At 39.9% G+C, this 14,692-nt stretch overlaps 1 protein-coding gene across 1 annotated transcript in view; it reads left to right on the top strand.

The window, feature by feature from the left end:
- CLVS1 (clavesin 1) overlaps positions 1 to 14,692 on the top strand; it is a 73,412-nt gene that overhangs the window by 7,977 nt on the left and 50,743 nt on the right. The window contains exon 2 of the mRNA XM_018561813.1: positions 7,697 to 8,225. Within this exon, the coding sequence (XP_018417315.1) occupies positions 7,837 to 8,225 (389 nt within the window). The 5' untranslated portion in view covers positions 7,697 to 7,836. The remainder of the gene's footprint in view (positions 1 to 7,696; positions 8,226 to 14,692) is intronic.

Here is a 14,692-nt window from a genome sequence, read left to right as displayed (position 1 = left end):
GGCCAATCAGGAAGCCGGGTGACGACTCATTACCCGCCCCGTGGCTTCCTAATTGGCCAGAAAGCCGGCTCCATGCTTCCTCGTGACCTGATGACATGGGAGCATGGAGCCGGCTTCTTAGCTAATCAGGCTTCCTTAAAGGAGAACTATGGGGTCAGTGTTTTTCCCCATAGTTCTCCTCAGGGTAACGGGAGGACACAAACTAGCGTCCTCCCGTTACCCTAAGCTCAGTATACCGTGAGCTACAGCTCGCTGTATACTGAGACGCGACAGCTGGAGCGGATCCCGGCTTAGACAACGGGATCCGACCAGCTACGTGAGTGACAGCTGGCTCTGCCTATCTAGAGGCAGAGCCAGCTGTACCCGCCCCCTCCCCCGTCCGTTCCGCCAGTCAGCGCTGGCAGATCGGAGCGGGGAGAGGGGAATCCAGCCCCTCCCCCTGTCACGGCAGAGAGCCGTGACAGGATCAAGAGGTGAGCGAACCCGGTATGTGTTCGCTCACCTCCCGATCTACTGAGCCGACCTGTGACAGTCTCATTGTCACAGGTCGGCTAGAACTATGAGGTGAGTGAAAAGCACTCACCTCATAGTTCTCCTTTAATGGGACTTCCGGTATCATTATTTGGTATCAGCGAGTACTGAAAAAAAGAATGTCGCTACTCTTACTCAATACCGAAAAAACGGTATCGGTGCATCCCTACTGAAAATAATTCAGATGGCAATATGGCTGATTTCATTGTGTGTTATAATTGACTAAAGTAATAATATCAACATAATAATTTCAAGTTTAAATATAGTAATACTTAACAAAGAACTCATTTGTATTTCGTACAATAATCCCCTTGCTGTGCTGTGTTGAATTCTGATGTGTTTCCTTGTCCTTTTAATAAATATTCCTTCTCCATATTGCCCCTGGCGAAGCTAAATCTCAGCTGTGAAGCTGTGATTGTAAAAAATGAAAGTGCTGAAATTTAATAAGACGCATAATTAGAGAGGGAAGCAGATGCCGGATTTTGGTTCATGGCCTTTTTAATAGAGGTAATGCTAAGGACAATTTGGAAGCATGTTTTCATTGACTATAAGGAATTTGCTAGACGGTGACAGATGGAAGGCACACAAAGAGAGAACTTGAAAAGAAGCAGGGTGCAAATGGAAATGTGCCATAATAACAATTACTTAACATTGATTAACTTGCACTTCTTATTGAGAATTCGATTTAAGAATCAAGCGCTGTACAGTTATTGCCTCTACTGTGTAATGTGTACAGTTAGTCTTTAAAGCTTAAAGAAGAACACTGTTTAGCACTATTCTGTTAAAAATACATCAGCAGAATGATTAAGCTATACTTTGCTCTATTCTGATGCTAAATGTGCCCCTTTTTTACGACTTTAGAAAATCTTGGCATGGAGATAAGCTATAACATAAGAAAACTGGATAAATGTAGACAGACTGGAGCAGAGGTTTATAAATGCTTGTTGAGCTTTCCAGACAAACAGTATGAAATGGTGAAACAAAACAGATTGAGCTAGGTTATATTTATTTTTTGTTAAAAAAGGAAATTAAAATGAGTGGGAGAATTGCCCTGATCAGCCTTATAAATGGTAGATGGTACAAGTTTATACAATGGCAATGGTAGAATAAGTAGAAAATGGCATAAAATGTTTTTATACACATGATCCATACTGTCAAATCGCTACAAGTCCCAGGCACTGGTAGAATTATTAAATTATTATTATTATTATTAATAGTGGTGGTAGTAGTAGTAGTAGTAACAATATTAATAATAATAATATTAATATTAAAAAATGCATTAACTCTGTTACAAAAAAATTATAAGCACCTGTGTGTGACCTCCAAAGCTCCTCACCATGTCATAGTCAGGTAGGTCTGAAACAGGGGAAAAAAATCCTGATCATGATGACATGGAAAGGATGGGCACAGATGCAAATTTTTCACAGTGCCAGTGTACTTCATATTAGCAGTTATCTCTTTGTAAAGAAAAGGAGTTAAATATATGACTGTCATTCATTTCAACAGCCTATAAGCAATTGTAATAAAACCTATGTGCATGAGTAATGTGTATAAATCCATAACACGATGATTGACCATAAAACGTAACAGTCAAGGGTATTTGAGTATTTTCCATATACAGCTTTTTCCCAAAAATCTTGGGAATAACCATCATGCTAAGCAGTTATTATAGTCACTAAGAAGCTGGAGACCTGAGTTTGCTAAGGATACAATCTGAATAGAATTTGTGTGGGCTTCCTCCACTCTTTTCAGCTGCCGCCCATAATAATATGTTAATATTCCTCACCTTAAATGGACATAATCCATGAGTGTGTCTATGAGTCATACAATAGCTTTTGAGTATCTTTGGGAGCCGTGACTGATGTGATAGATCTATATTATCTAAATTCTGTGCAAAGCACTGCTGAATTTGCTGGTGCTATTGTGATGAATACAATATAGGTTTAAAGATAGCAACCAACATAACAGTCCGGTAAAAAACAAATATTTTGCAAATCAGTAGGTAGTGGTTACCTCAGATATCTTTTCTGACATGTCCTGCAGGACAGATTTATGGGAAAGTTGTTCTCAAAGTGTATTCTATAGACAAAACGTATTTTTAGTTTTGGCCAGAGTGGGGAATGGTTAGACCCTCTGTAAATATTTTATGCTGTCGGTGTCCCCATTGGGAAGATTCACTTCTTTATTTGTACTATTGTTACCAAGAAAGAAAGTGTCCTTAGAACAATAGGTGAGGAAAAATCTTCCAATAGGGACGCCTGTTTCGGGGACAACTTGGACAACTCAAAATTTGTATTGCCTTTCTGTGACAGAACATGAAGGAAATGTCCCCAATGGTCCCCAAGTGACGAGGGGGCATAGAGCCGGCTTCCCGACCAATCAGGAAGCCAGGGGGGTGAGTCATTACATGCCGCCTGATTTATGATACTGGAACTTCCGTTATCAGGATAGGCATTGGGAGCATTTGGGCGGTTATGAGTACCAAATGTGAGCATTTGGGTGAGTATCTGCACCGATACTGATACTAGTATCGGCATTGGTGCATCCCTATTGTGAATATGCTACTCCAAAGAGCACTCAAAATTGGTTTGTACATTTTTGTAGAAGTTAAAAGATTGAAAACTTCCGCAGTAACATGAATATGTTAAATCTTATATTTTACATTTTAGTCATTAGATTTAGATCTACTTGTTTGCATTGTTACCTCTTCTGTGCTAGGATCCCTTAAGCTAACTTTTCTGCAACAAAAGATACAAGTGTGAAAGTGCTATCATTGGAATCTACTGCTTCAAGAAACATCTATCAAATCAGTGTAATTTTAAACATTTACTCAAGGACTAAACTGCTTAGCTATTTAAATGTTTACAATCTCCTCCAGCATATTTTTCACAATTGTGTATCAAGGATTAGTTTTCAATAACCGAGTTTGAGTTGTTTTGCACAGAATAGTCATTTCCATACACAACATTGAAGTAGTTGGGGATATTATGTATATTCTATCAGGTTTTTAGCATATGTGCACACATTCTCCTCAATGAAACATCTGCTCCATTGTAAAGCACACACATTCTTCCTTAGATGCAAAGCAAATCTTCAGGAGACTTTTTGTATAGCATAGCTTAGTGAGGCTCAGTGCTGGCTTGAACTCTTTTACTTACAAATGACTCCAGATTAGGAAGGCATAATCATAGGGATGTATTCAATCATTTTGACTAAGATAGAAATATGTGCACATAAATAAATTATTTTCTGCATTTCTAGTGCGTAAGTAATTTAAGTGTGTAACATACATATGTAGACATGTCAGATATTATTTTACAGATATAGAGAATACTTTAAATTATGTTTTTGGTTAATGTACCACTGGTCAGTTATAGGTATGCACCACAGTGGAATGCTCATGTACTATTGCTACTGAATGTTATGCCTGTAGTATGTTTATCTATCCTGCAATCAAACACCAGTCTGTAGCCACTGGAGAGTGTAGAGAAGTAGGGGAGGGAATGGTACATGTGATCTCTTATCACTTGTCTCTGTGATGAAGTCAGAAAGACTTCTCCAGTTATACGAGGATGAAGCCACACAGGCTGTGTTTTAGCCTGAGCGTTTAGCATTGGTGATACAAATAGTTTTTTCATGGATGTTTAATGTGCTAACATTTTAGGCATCTTTTAGAAACCTGACTTTTATCTATTCTATTGATTTTTTTTACCCCTGCCATAAACAACATACACAACCTCCAATATATGAGAGTCGATGGAAGGGCAGACAGCCTCTGGTCTTAAAGATTCTACACTGCACTTTTTACTGCTGCCTGCCCTTCCCCCCTGCTTTGTTGCAGGGCAGATATCATATACATATTTACACAATTTCTTAAAAATTACTATATTTTTATTTAAATTACATTTTACAATTGTTTTTCCATGTAAGCCTCTGCCCTGGCCAAACAAACACAGGCAGGGACAGCAATGCAAACTGGAAACTCCTTTAAGCAAAGATAAAGCCCAACCGCTATCACTATTGTTTTATAATTGTTTGGAGGGTTACTCTATACTAGCCTGCCTTGCTGCATGTGTCATATGAGAGAGGGCCTTCATTGCAGTGGGGTGATTTGTGACTGAAAATCATTTTTAATCAAATCAGACCTGGATCACAGGGGACTTCCAAACACATTACTAATGAAATCAATATATTTACTTCATATACAATTAACTAAGAAAAGACCAAACACTTTATGGGTATATGGGGATATAGCAGGGGGTTCAAGTACTCCTGGGGTGAGTGTGTGTAGTGTTTTGGGTGCACAGTGTTTTTACTCCCCCCCCCCCAAAGAATGGAGTGAGGGGTTGCAAACAAAAGGCAGCTCTGGAACAGACTGCTAGCAACAACTGTTCTCTTTAATTTCCTAGCCTACACTAAAAATTGGCATGTATGGAACCTGATTGTTTGCAATGCAGTGTTTACCAATACAGTCTTGTTTCAGCCTTACTTTATATATATTTAAAGTACATACAAGTGTCCTCAGATCCCACAAGGGTTCTACACAATGCCTATTTCAGAAAAACAAAGTTACACCATGATGGAATGTTGATTTAGAGCTTTCCCACAGACCAAGAAATAGGAAATGTGTGGCTGGATGGTACAGTTGTAGCTATCAGTTGCTGAGGGCTTATTCAGGAAATGAGGCAGGACAAGTAACATCAATGAACATAAAAAGATAACGGCATGACATAAAATGTTATAAAGTCATGGCATAATGTGCAGTGAAGTAATCACACTAAACTGCAGCAATTACAGGGTCTTTATTGTGTACAAAAACAAAGCAAAGTGTAGTGACCATAGTAACCAAACAGAAAGTACATTTCTCACATTTGATGTCAGTGTAGATCCACATACACAGTTCCTAGTATGGATGCTATTGATATAAACTATATTGCCAAAAGTATTGGGACACCCTCCAAATCATAGGATTCAGGTGTTCCAATCACCTCCATGGCCACCGGTGTATAAAATCAAGCACCTAGGCATGCAGACGCTTCTACAAATATTTGTGAAAGAATGGGTCGCTCTCAGGAGCTCAGTGACTTCGAGCGTGGTACCGTGATAGGTGATAGGTTGCGACCTGTGCAATAAGTCCATCCGTGAAATTTCCTTGCTACTTAATATTCCACGGTCAACTATTAGTGGTATTATAACAAAGTGGAAGCAACTGGGAACAACAGCAACTCAACCACAAAGTGGAAGGCTATGTAAAATGACAGAGCAGGGTCAGCGCATGCTGAAGCGCACAGTGCGCAGAGGTCGCCAACTGTCTGCAGAGTCAATAGCTACAGGCCTCCGAACTTTGTGTGGCCTTCAGATTGGCACAACAACAGTGCGCAGAGAGCTTCATGGAATGGGTTTCCATGGCCAAGCAGCTGCACCCAAGCCTTACATCACCAAGTGCAATGCAAAGCGTCGGATGCAGGGTTGACGAATCACGCTTCTCTGTCTGGCAATCCGTTGGAGGTGTCTGAGTTTGGCGGTTGCCAGGAGAATGGTACTTGTCTGACTGCATTGTGCCAAGTGTAAAGTTTGGTGAAGGGGGGATTATGGTGTGGGGTTGTTCTTCAGAGGTTGGGCTTGGCCCCTTAATTCCAGTGTAGGGAACACTTAAGGTATCAGCAAACCAAGACATTTGTTGGACAATTTCATGCTCCCAACTTTGTGGGAACAGTTTGGGGATGGCCTCATACTGTTTCAACATAACTGCGCACCAGTGCACAAAGCAAGGTCCATAAAGACATGGATGAGCGAGTTTGGGGTGGAAAAACTTGACTGGCCTGGACTGAGTCATGACCTCAACCCGACAGAACACCTTTGGGATGAATTAGAGCAGAGCCTGCGAGCTAGGCCTTCTTGTCCAACATCAGTACCTAACCTCACAAATGCGCATCTGGAAGAATGGTCAAACATTCCCATAGACACATTCCTAAACCTTGTGGACAGCCTTCCCATGAGAGTTGAAGCTGTTATAGCGGCAAAGGGTGGGCCAACTCAATATTGAACCCTACGGACTAAGACTGGGATGCCATTAAAGTTCATGTGCATGTAAAGGCAGGCGTCCCAATGCTTTTGGAAATATAGTGTATATATGATTGTGATGATCTTAGAGGTGATGGTGTTATGGCCTTGGGGATTGTTTTTATATTTTCTCGGTGGAGGATTTTTGTTTTCATTGTTGCATGCATGAATTAAATCATTAAATACAATTGCTTGATTATCATACTTTGTCTAATCAACCATCTTGTTCTTATTTTCTTAAGCAGTTCTTATTTTCTTATATAAATCATGCGTTTATAGGAAACCTATACTAAGAATGTATGGAGGCTGCTATTACTGGCCTTTCCTTCCGAAAAATCTACTTGCATGGCTGTCAGGCTGATCTGTTGGTTTCAGTATCTTCTGTGGCACTTGCCCAAAAACAAGTACAGTATGCAGATCAGTTTTGACTTCACTCTTACTTTACTGATCTTCATGCTTTTTCCAGGTCAGTGACTGTTGGGTGAGGATGACACCAAGGCAATTAAGGGGCATCCAATTCACTATCCTAGAGATTACTTCAGCTGTCTATAATCTGATTGGCTGCAACTTTGCACTTATTATTAAGTAAGCCCAGTACCAATAATATTACTTCTTATCTTATATAATCAACCAGCATAAGACTGGCTATATATATGAATAGGTATAAAACATTTTGCCTAGGTACAACATCTCTTTCTTAAAAAAACATAGATCATGATGTCTTAATTATTCCAGCAGTTGCCAACAATTCAGAAATTTCATAAGTAAGAGCTGAGATCATTACTACAAGGTTCTCGTTGCTTTTCTTGGGTTTATTTTGTGCAACAGTGCTGAAATCAGCAATGTTGTACAAAGTGTAATGACCCATAACAACCATATCACTATGTAAAGAGCTGTGTAAATTGTCGGTGCTATCTGAATACCTGTAATAAATAAATAAATAGCATCCCATATTTAACCTACCGCAGTGTAATAAATTCTGATTGTCTATTTGACACCCAGAGATGATTTTTAACACGGGGATGTCTTTGCCTTATCAAGTAAGCTCACTAATGTTATTTAATTGTATTTGCTTTCTCAAACTGTTTATTTTCCCTTACAGAGTTCGAGACCGTGTAGAAGGTTCAAAGAATCCAGCTATTCTGAAATAAAAGGTCACGTTGAAGGAGATTTGGTGGATGGGATCTGTATCTTGTCAAACAATCACGATATTGAGGCTGGTGAACTCTAAAGGTTATAAACATGACCCACTTACAATCCGGACTCAGTCAAGAGACGGTAGAAAAAGCCAGATTGGAATTAAATGAGAATCCAGACACTTTACATCAGGATATCCAACAGGTTAGAGACATGATAATCACTAGACCAGATATTGGTTTCCTACGGACAGATGATGCTTTCATCTTAAGGTTTCTAAGAGCTAGGAAGTTCAACCAGATGGAAGCTTTCCGACTTCTCGCCCAATATTTCCAGTATCGTCAACTTAATTTGGACATGTTCAAAAACCTTAAAGCAGATGATCCAGGGATCAAAAGAGCTCTTATGGATGGCTTTCCAGGTGTACTTGACACCCGTGACCATTATGGACGGAAGATTCTTCTACTTTTTGCAGCCAACTGGGACCAGAGTAGGTAAATGTAGATAGTGTTTTAATATTTTCTTCTAATTTATGTTAAAGTGCAAATGGTAATTGCTGAAGTAAACTCAGTAGGAATAGTGGACATAATATACCTAATATACAAATTAACTTTAAATCAAAACCAGCTGGTAATACTTTACCAGTGTCTGCTTTCACCATTTGGGCCTGTGGCCTGTAAAATTAATTTCTTCACATTAACAAAGTGTGCTACCTTTAGCAGCCCTCAAGTCAAATAGAAAACAGTTCATATTCACATATGGGGACTGTTTCACCTATTACAGAATTTGTCATTCTGTTAAGCTGGTCTCCTGATCTGGCTAACCCCGTAAGTGAGCACAGACAGATCAAGGTTTCCTTGAGACCCCCCTGCAAGCTACACGGCAGCTGAGCAAAACAGTCTGACATGGGGCCTGCCACAGTCTTTGGACAACAAAGGAACAGAAGCACACTGATGATATCATCACTCTGTTCTTGTCCCTTCCTAGGATGTTCTTAGTATTAGATGTCAGCATTGTGCAATGAATAGAGCTGCCTCTCTCACTTCTAGATGGAGTGCTACTATGCAGGAGATTACAGCAGAGTAGTCAGATTTGAGTACTTGTATGTACAATGCATTTATTGGTTCTCAATACCTGTTGCTTAGCTTCAATTAGACATTCAGTGTATAGTCAGCTCGGTATGTTTGCTAAGTGGGTTTACTTATCAATAATTAATCTTTGAATGTTGATGTACAGTGACTCACCTAGGTTAGCAAACTTTTAAACAAAAAAATTGGGAGGAATGTCCTCTAATGCAGCGCTGCCCCTGGGGTGAGGGCAAAGAAATATCGGTTGCAGTACTTGGTGTGCGGCTCCTAAAATTGCGGACCGGGGTGTCCAACATTTTACTGATAGAAAAGAAAAAAAGTACAGATTCCACCAGCAACCCTGGACTCCCAATTTATCCACACTTCGTCGCTGATAACGCGCTAGTACCTACACCCTGGTAAGTCTTTTTTCCATTATTCCTTTACCTTTCCTTGCTCAGTCACCACTTGGTAGTGCGCTTCTTTAGCAAACTTTTACTTACTCCAGGTTTTACTAAATCTGAATTACTCCTGTGACAGCTGCATTCCTAGAAAGCATGTTACATGTTCCATTCATTGATTGCTCACTCGGTACCTAAGTCTCACACAGTATGCTGGACCGCAGTGCCCTTCATCCCTTCCTGTTTGGCAGATACACTGCTTGTTTAATGTGCAATATCCATTAAATGTATCAGCAGCAAAGGGACAATTGGTACCTGCAAGCCTCTAGCATAGCATTAAACATCAATAGCATTAAGTATTGGACCTAGCCAGATCACTAAAGTGAGAAGTGTGCTGCAGAACCCAGTGTGTAAATTGCCCCTTCAAGTAGCTCTATTGGGGTCAGTGTCTACGGACGTTTGTTCATTTTCTCCACATTCAAGTCTATTGGAAAGCAAAAGCAGCTTAAGCAGGTCAAATGCACCTACAATAATTTTCCATGAACTTATTCTACACTTCACATATTCAAATAAATGTGATAGTTTCCTTTCCTTTAAGACGCCAGTGCTGTCACTCACACACCACAACAAAGCATGTGCTCATCAATCCATGACATGGACATTATTCATTCTAGAATATTTTAGCTTCATAGATAAAAACATCTAAAAGAAACATCAGCAAGCATGCTTCAAATTCTCTCTTGTCACATATTTGTTATCTCCTCGCTGCAGCAGATTATCAGCAAAGATAAAGATCAGTTTAATCTTTAACAAAAATACCATCATATGCTGTATTATGGCCGGCTTTAGGCTACATTACAACCTCTGCATTTATTGTGCTGGTGGCTGCATCTTTTCTTTCCAGCAAACCGCACACATTCTATACAGATGTTTGGGAATGTAAAAAAACACCTAAAATGCGCCATGCACTGTATTTAAAATGGACAGCTTGAAAATGCAGAGGTGTGAATGTAGCCTCAGGAGTAGCGATTATGCAGGCAAAATAGTATCCCCCACCCTCTGAATTTCATCAGCTCAGCATAGATTTTATTTGAGAATTGCTTTTCCCTATTACACAAGAGCAGACAGAGACATTAAATCATCCTTTCTTGAAGCTGATTGCTCACCAAAACACAATTGTGTGGTAGGAGGAGGTCAGTCACCATTTGTTCCTATGCTGAGCTGCTGCTGATTGGGTTGGGGGTTGCAACTGACATTACTGTCTTACCAAGCAAAGTTCAGCTTATCAAGGCGCCTTTGTGGCCTTATCCTAAGTCTGTAATAACAAAAGGATTAGCCTTAGCCCATGTGTTATCATCTGGTTTTGAATCATTTAATGTAATAGTATAAACTTTATTCAGCTGTAGCTTTTATATTATGAGAATTGGTAATTCTGATAATGCCTGCTGGTTTATGTCTTATACTTTTTTAGATGCATGAAACCTGCAAGCTTTTCATTCTGATGTTTTTAGCTAATTATTATGAGGTCCTTTAGTGGTTATTTCTTTGCTTTAATGTGCCTTCTTGCGTGGGATGGTTGCTAGCAAACAGCATGGCTTATGTTGTTATTATTTTTGTTGGATTTGACTAGATATGTTTTTTTTAAAATGTGATCTTGGAAAGACTGGATACTATTTGAAGCGTATAAAAATGTGTCAAAAGTCCAGTTTGCCTTGTGTGCGGTGGCGTATCTACAGCAAGGCAAACAAGGCGTTTGCCTTGAACGGCATCTTCCAGGGGGACAGCAAAAGGAACGCCTAACCGCCTCACTGGTTTCTCCAGACTGCTTTCCAGCTAAGGAGAAGAAAGTGGCCGGGGACAGCCTCCTGCTGGCAGTCATTGGGCAGCAGAGCCGTGAAAATTGGCAGCTGGAGACCCTTGCAAGAATACCCAGAGGAGGGAGAGACTGAGCCCAGCTGGACTAGTAGGGAGCTGCCATCCTAGTGCTAACTGTGAGGGGCTGGGTGGAACGGTGTGGGATGGGGACTGATCACTGGGAGTGCAGGCACTGACAGCTCAGCTGTGATTTGCGGCTAATCCGCACACACAGTTATTGAGATCCCTGCGGTCTATTGTATATACATGTTTGTGGGGATCTATTGTATATATAGTACATGTGTGCTGGAATCTATTGTATGTATATATATATATATATATAGTGCGTGTGTGTGTGTGTGCGCGGGATTCTATTATATATACCTGTGTGCAGGGATTTACTATATACACATGTATGCAGGGATTTATTATATATAGGGATGCATCGATACCGATTAGATGGGGGGGGGTTGCCCTAGTTTACACTTGCCTAGGGCACCACAAAACCATATTACACCACTGCTTGTGTGGGCAGGTATAGATTAGTCTTAACGTCAGATAATGTGATCAATATCTGGCTTGTGTACAGGTACAGAAAGATATGAAGACACCTCTGCTGATAGATGATTATTACTGTTTGCGGGTCCTATAGTCCAAATAATTATATTACTAGGGGTGGGCTCGATGTACGGTGGTTCGTGTGTTCGGCGAACACACAAACTATCAGGGCGTTTTTTTCGGGTGAATCGCACAGTGCCTTGTGAGAGCCCTGATTGGGTAAAGCAATGCACCTGACCACAGGTCTTTGCCCAAACACGGCGCAGTGCGCTGTCCTGCCAGGTGATGGACAAATGTAAACAGTTGGGCGGAGCTAGCGCATTTTTGAGGGGGGTCCCTTCTAACATTCCTACCAGACCTTAAGAGCCTGGTATGACTTTTGGGGGGAACCCCACACTTTTATTTTTCTTTAAATGGGGTCCCTCCTCACATTCATACCAGACCTAAAGGGTCTGGTATTGTTTGCGAAGGTGAACCGCACGCTTTTTTTTTCTTTATAAATGTCACTGTTTGCTGCAGCAGGTTCTATACATCACACAGATGCGCCACTTTACAGGCAGTTTAAGGGGACCCCCCAGGCACGATATTTAAAGGAATGTGTAATTTTAATTGTTTCATTTTAAGCAATGTTAAAATTACTGCTCCATTAAAAACTCTATTTTTTAAATGTGTTTTTTGCATTGATACATTTCCCCCAGGGCAGTACCCGGATCCCCATGCACTTTTTATGGCCAATAACTTGCATATAAGCCTTCAAAATGGGGACATTTGATTTTCAGAGTTCTGGTCCCATAGACTTTCAATGAGTTCGAAGTTCGAGTTCGAAACTTTTCCATGTTCTAAAGTTCGAACTGGAACCAAACTCAGGTGTGTTCGGCCCATCACTATATATTACATACAACCTGAAACGTATTTGTTGTCCTTTATCAAGAGATCTAAAACAATTTACAGGAGGGCAAAAACAATTTGAATTTGGGTTGGATGCCTCAAAATACATACACAAATTGTATTTTTAGAGTGCATGAAACAAATGTTTAGTAATAAATAGGAGTATTGAAAAGATAAGTTTAAACAATATCAATAATAACTGATACAAATTTCAAAAACAGAATGAATATAAGTCATTCAGCTTCAGGATCTGGCAGATTGGCATTTTATCAAGATCAATAGGAGTGGTAGTAAAGAAGAGACATACCAAAACAAAGCATACCATATGTATACCATATGTCTGAAAGTATTTTAGATTAAAGTTGTTGTTGACCAGCTTAAATACAAAAATTCAGGGTAGGTGGTGTAAGTGTCCTCAACTTAAGAACTGGGGTTTTGCTGGCCAAGAATAATGTTTCCTGAATTATATTTATTGGCAGCTAATATAAAACCATAAGTGAAAGTAAATGAAAAAACTGCATTCAAGCACCCCGAATATTTAAAAAGTATCTTATTTGTGTATCACTCAGCTGTAGATCCTCAAATCATCTCTGAAGTCATGCTGACACTGTCCTTCCTTCTGGAGGGTGGCTACATTTGTTCACCATGGTCCCGGTGTGTTGTAAAGTAGCAACCGCTTCCAGCTCGCTCCTGTAATCCACTACAATCTCAATACAAATGAGTAAACTAAACATGAGATTGTAGTCCATCACGGGAGTGAGCTTGGACTGGGGCCTCTTTACAACACACTTAGGGATCATGGGGAACAAAACAAAACCTTTGCTACCGTTTTTAAAACTTTATAGTGTATGTCAAGCCACAATCATTTTTTTTCTAGTTTTAGATAGAGTGGGGAAGAATTAAAACTCCTATTGGGTTTTTACTGCTCTATTAGAGAAATTTGCCCTCACTTTCTGTCCTGCTGACAACAGTTTCAACAGACATGAAATGAGGAAAAATCTGCAACAAGAAAACAGACAAAAACTAGTCTTCCTCTTCACTACTACAAAACAACATTTTCATGTATTTCTGTGTTGCTGGAAGAGAGTTAAGGTGCCCATACACCTTACGATTATCGGACAAAACTTTTCATCCGATGTTCGAACCGTCTGCCCCGATTATCGAAAGGTTCAATCAGTGATAGTTAAAAAGAAAAAAACACCTGGACGACTAGCGTTAATTGACCGCAATTATTTTCGTTTGCGCATGCGCAGTGTTAATCGTATGACTTTTGACGGACGGAAACGCCACCAACCATGCGAACATCGTACGATCGACCAAAGTTTTCAAACATGCTTGACCGTCAAAAGTCGTACGATTGCACAGTACTACTGGTCGGGCACTCTTTTCACACGTTACGATTGTCGTACGAAAAGTCGATCGCATACGATTATCGTACGATAATCGTAAGGTGTATGGGCACCTTTACCCTCGCTTTCTGTCTGATAAAATGTTGTCAGCAGGACAGGAAGCGAGGGTAAATCTCTTTAACGATGCCCCTGATAGCAGTAGGAGCTCAACAGAAGTTCTAATCCTTCCCCATTCCATCTAACACTAAAAAAAACTAACTAGACACACTGTACACATTTAAAATGTTTTTGCTAGAGTTTCAATTAAATTATTATTTTTGGACATTCTCAAAGCAGCATCATAATGCGTAGAGAATTAATGTATTCTGGTTTGAATCAGTTTTTTTCATGAATTAGTTAGAGTCTATGTTGTTGCTCACCAGGGTTACCATAGTAATTCAGCTTGAAAGATAAGTATCTCTATCCTAATCAAATACACATGCAGTATTTAGCCCAAGGGATTCAGGTCCATGGCACATAATTAGAATTCTTTAAAAGATCACTTATATACAGTTCTGCTGATAAAAAGCTTTTCTGCAAGCAAGCCCTAATTCCCTCAGATGACATACGTGGGAAATGTTAACCTAAATGTGATATTGGTATCGATCAGTACAGCTGATGTACATCGTCAGATTTATTGTCAGTGAGATTGTGTAAGTGATTTCAAAATCAATTATTGGAGTTTAATATGAATACTGCATAGTTTGTGTCAGCTTCAGCTAGAATCAATGTTTGTTTTCATAGAGGAGACGATGCTACACAAATCAGTTACAAGACTTAGAGACAGCCTTGGGTAGCAGTATTA

Source organism: Nanorana parkeri, unplaced genomic scaffold, assembly GCF_000935625.1.
Source record: "Nanorana parkeri isolate BGI_ZX_2015 unplaced genomic scaffold, ASM93562v1 scaffold546, whole genome shotgun sequence".
Lineage (NCBI taxonomy): Eukaryota > Metazoa > Chordata > Amphibia > Anura > Dicroglossidae > Nanorana > Nanorana parkeri.
This window is presented reverse-complemented; position numbering and strand designations above follow the sequence as displayed.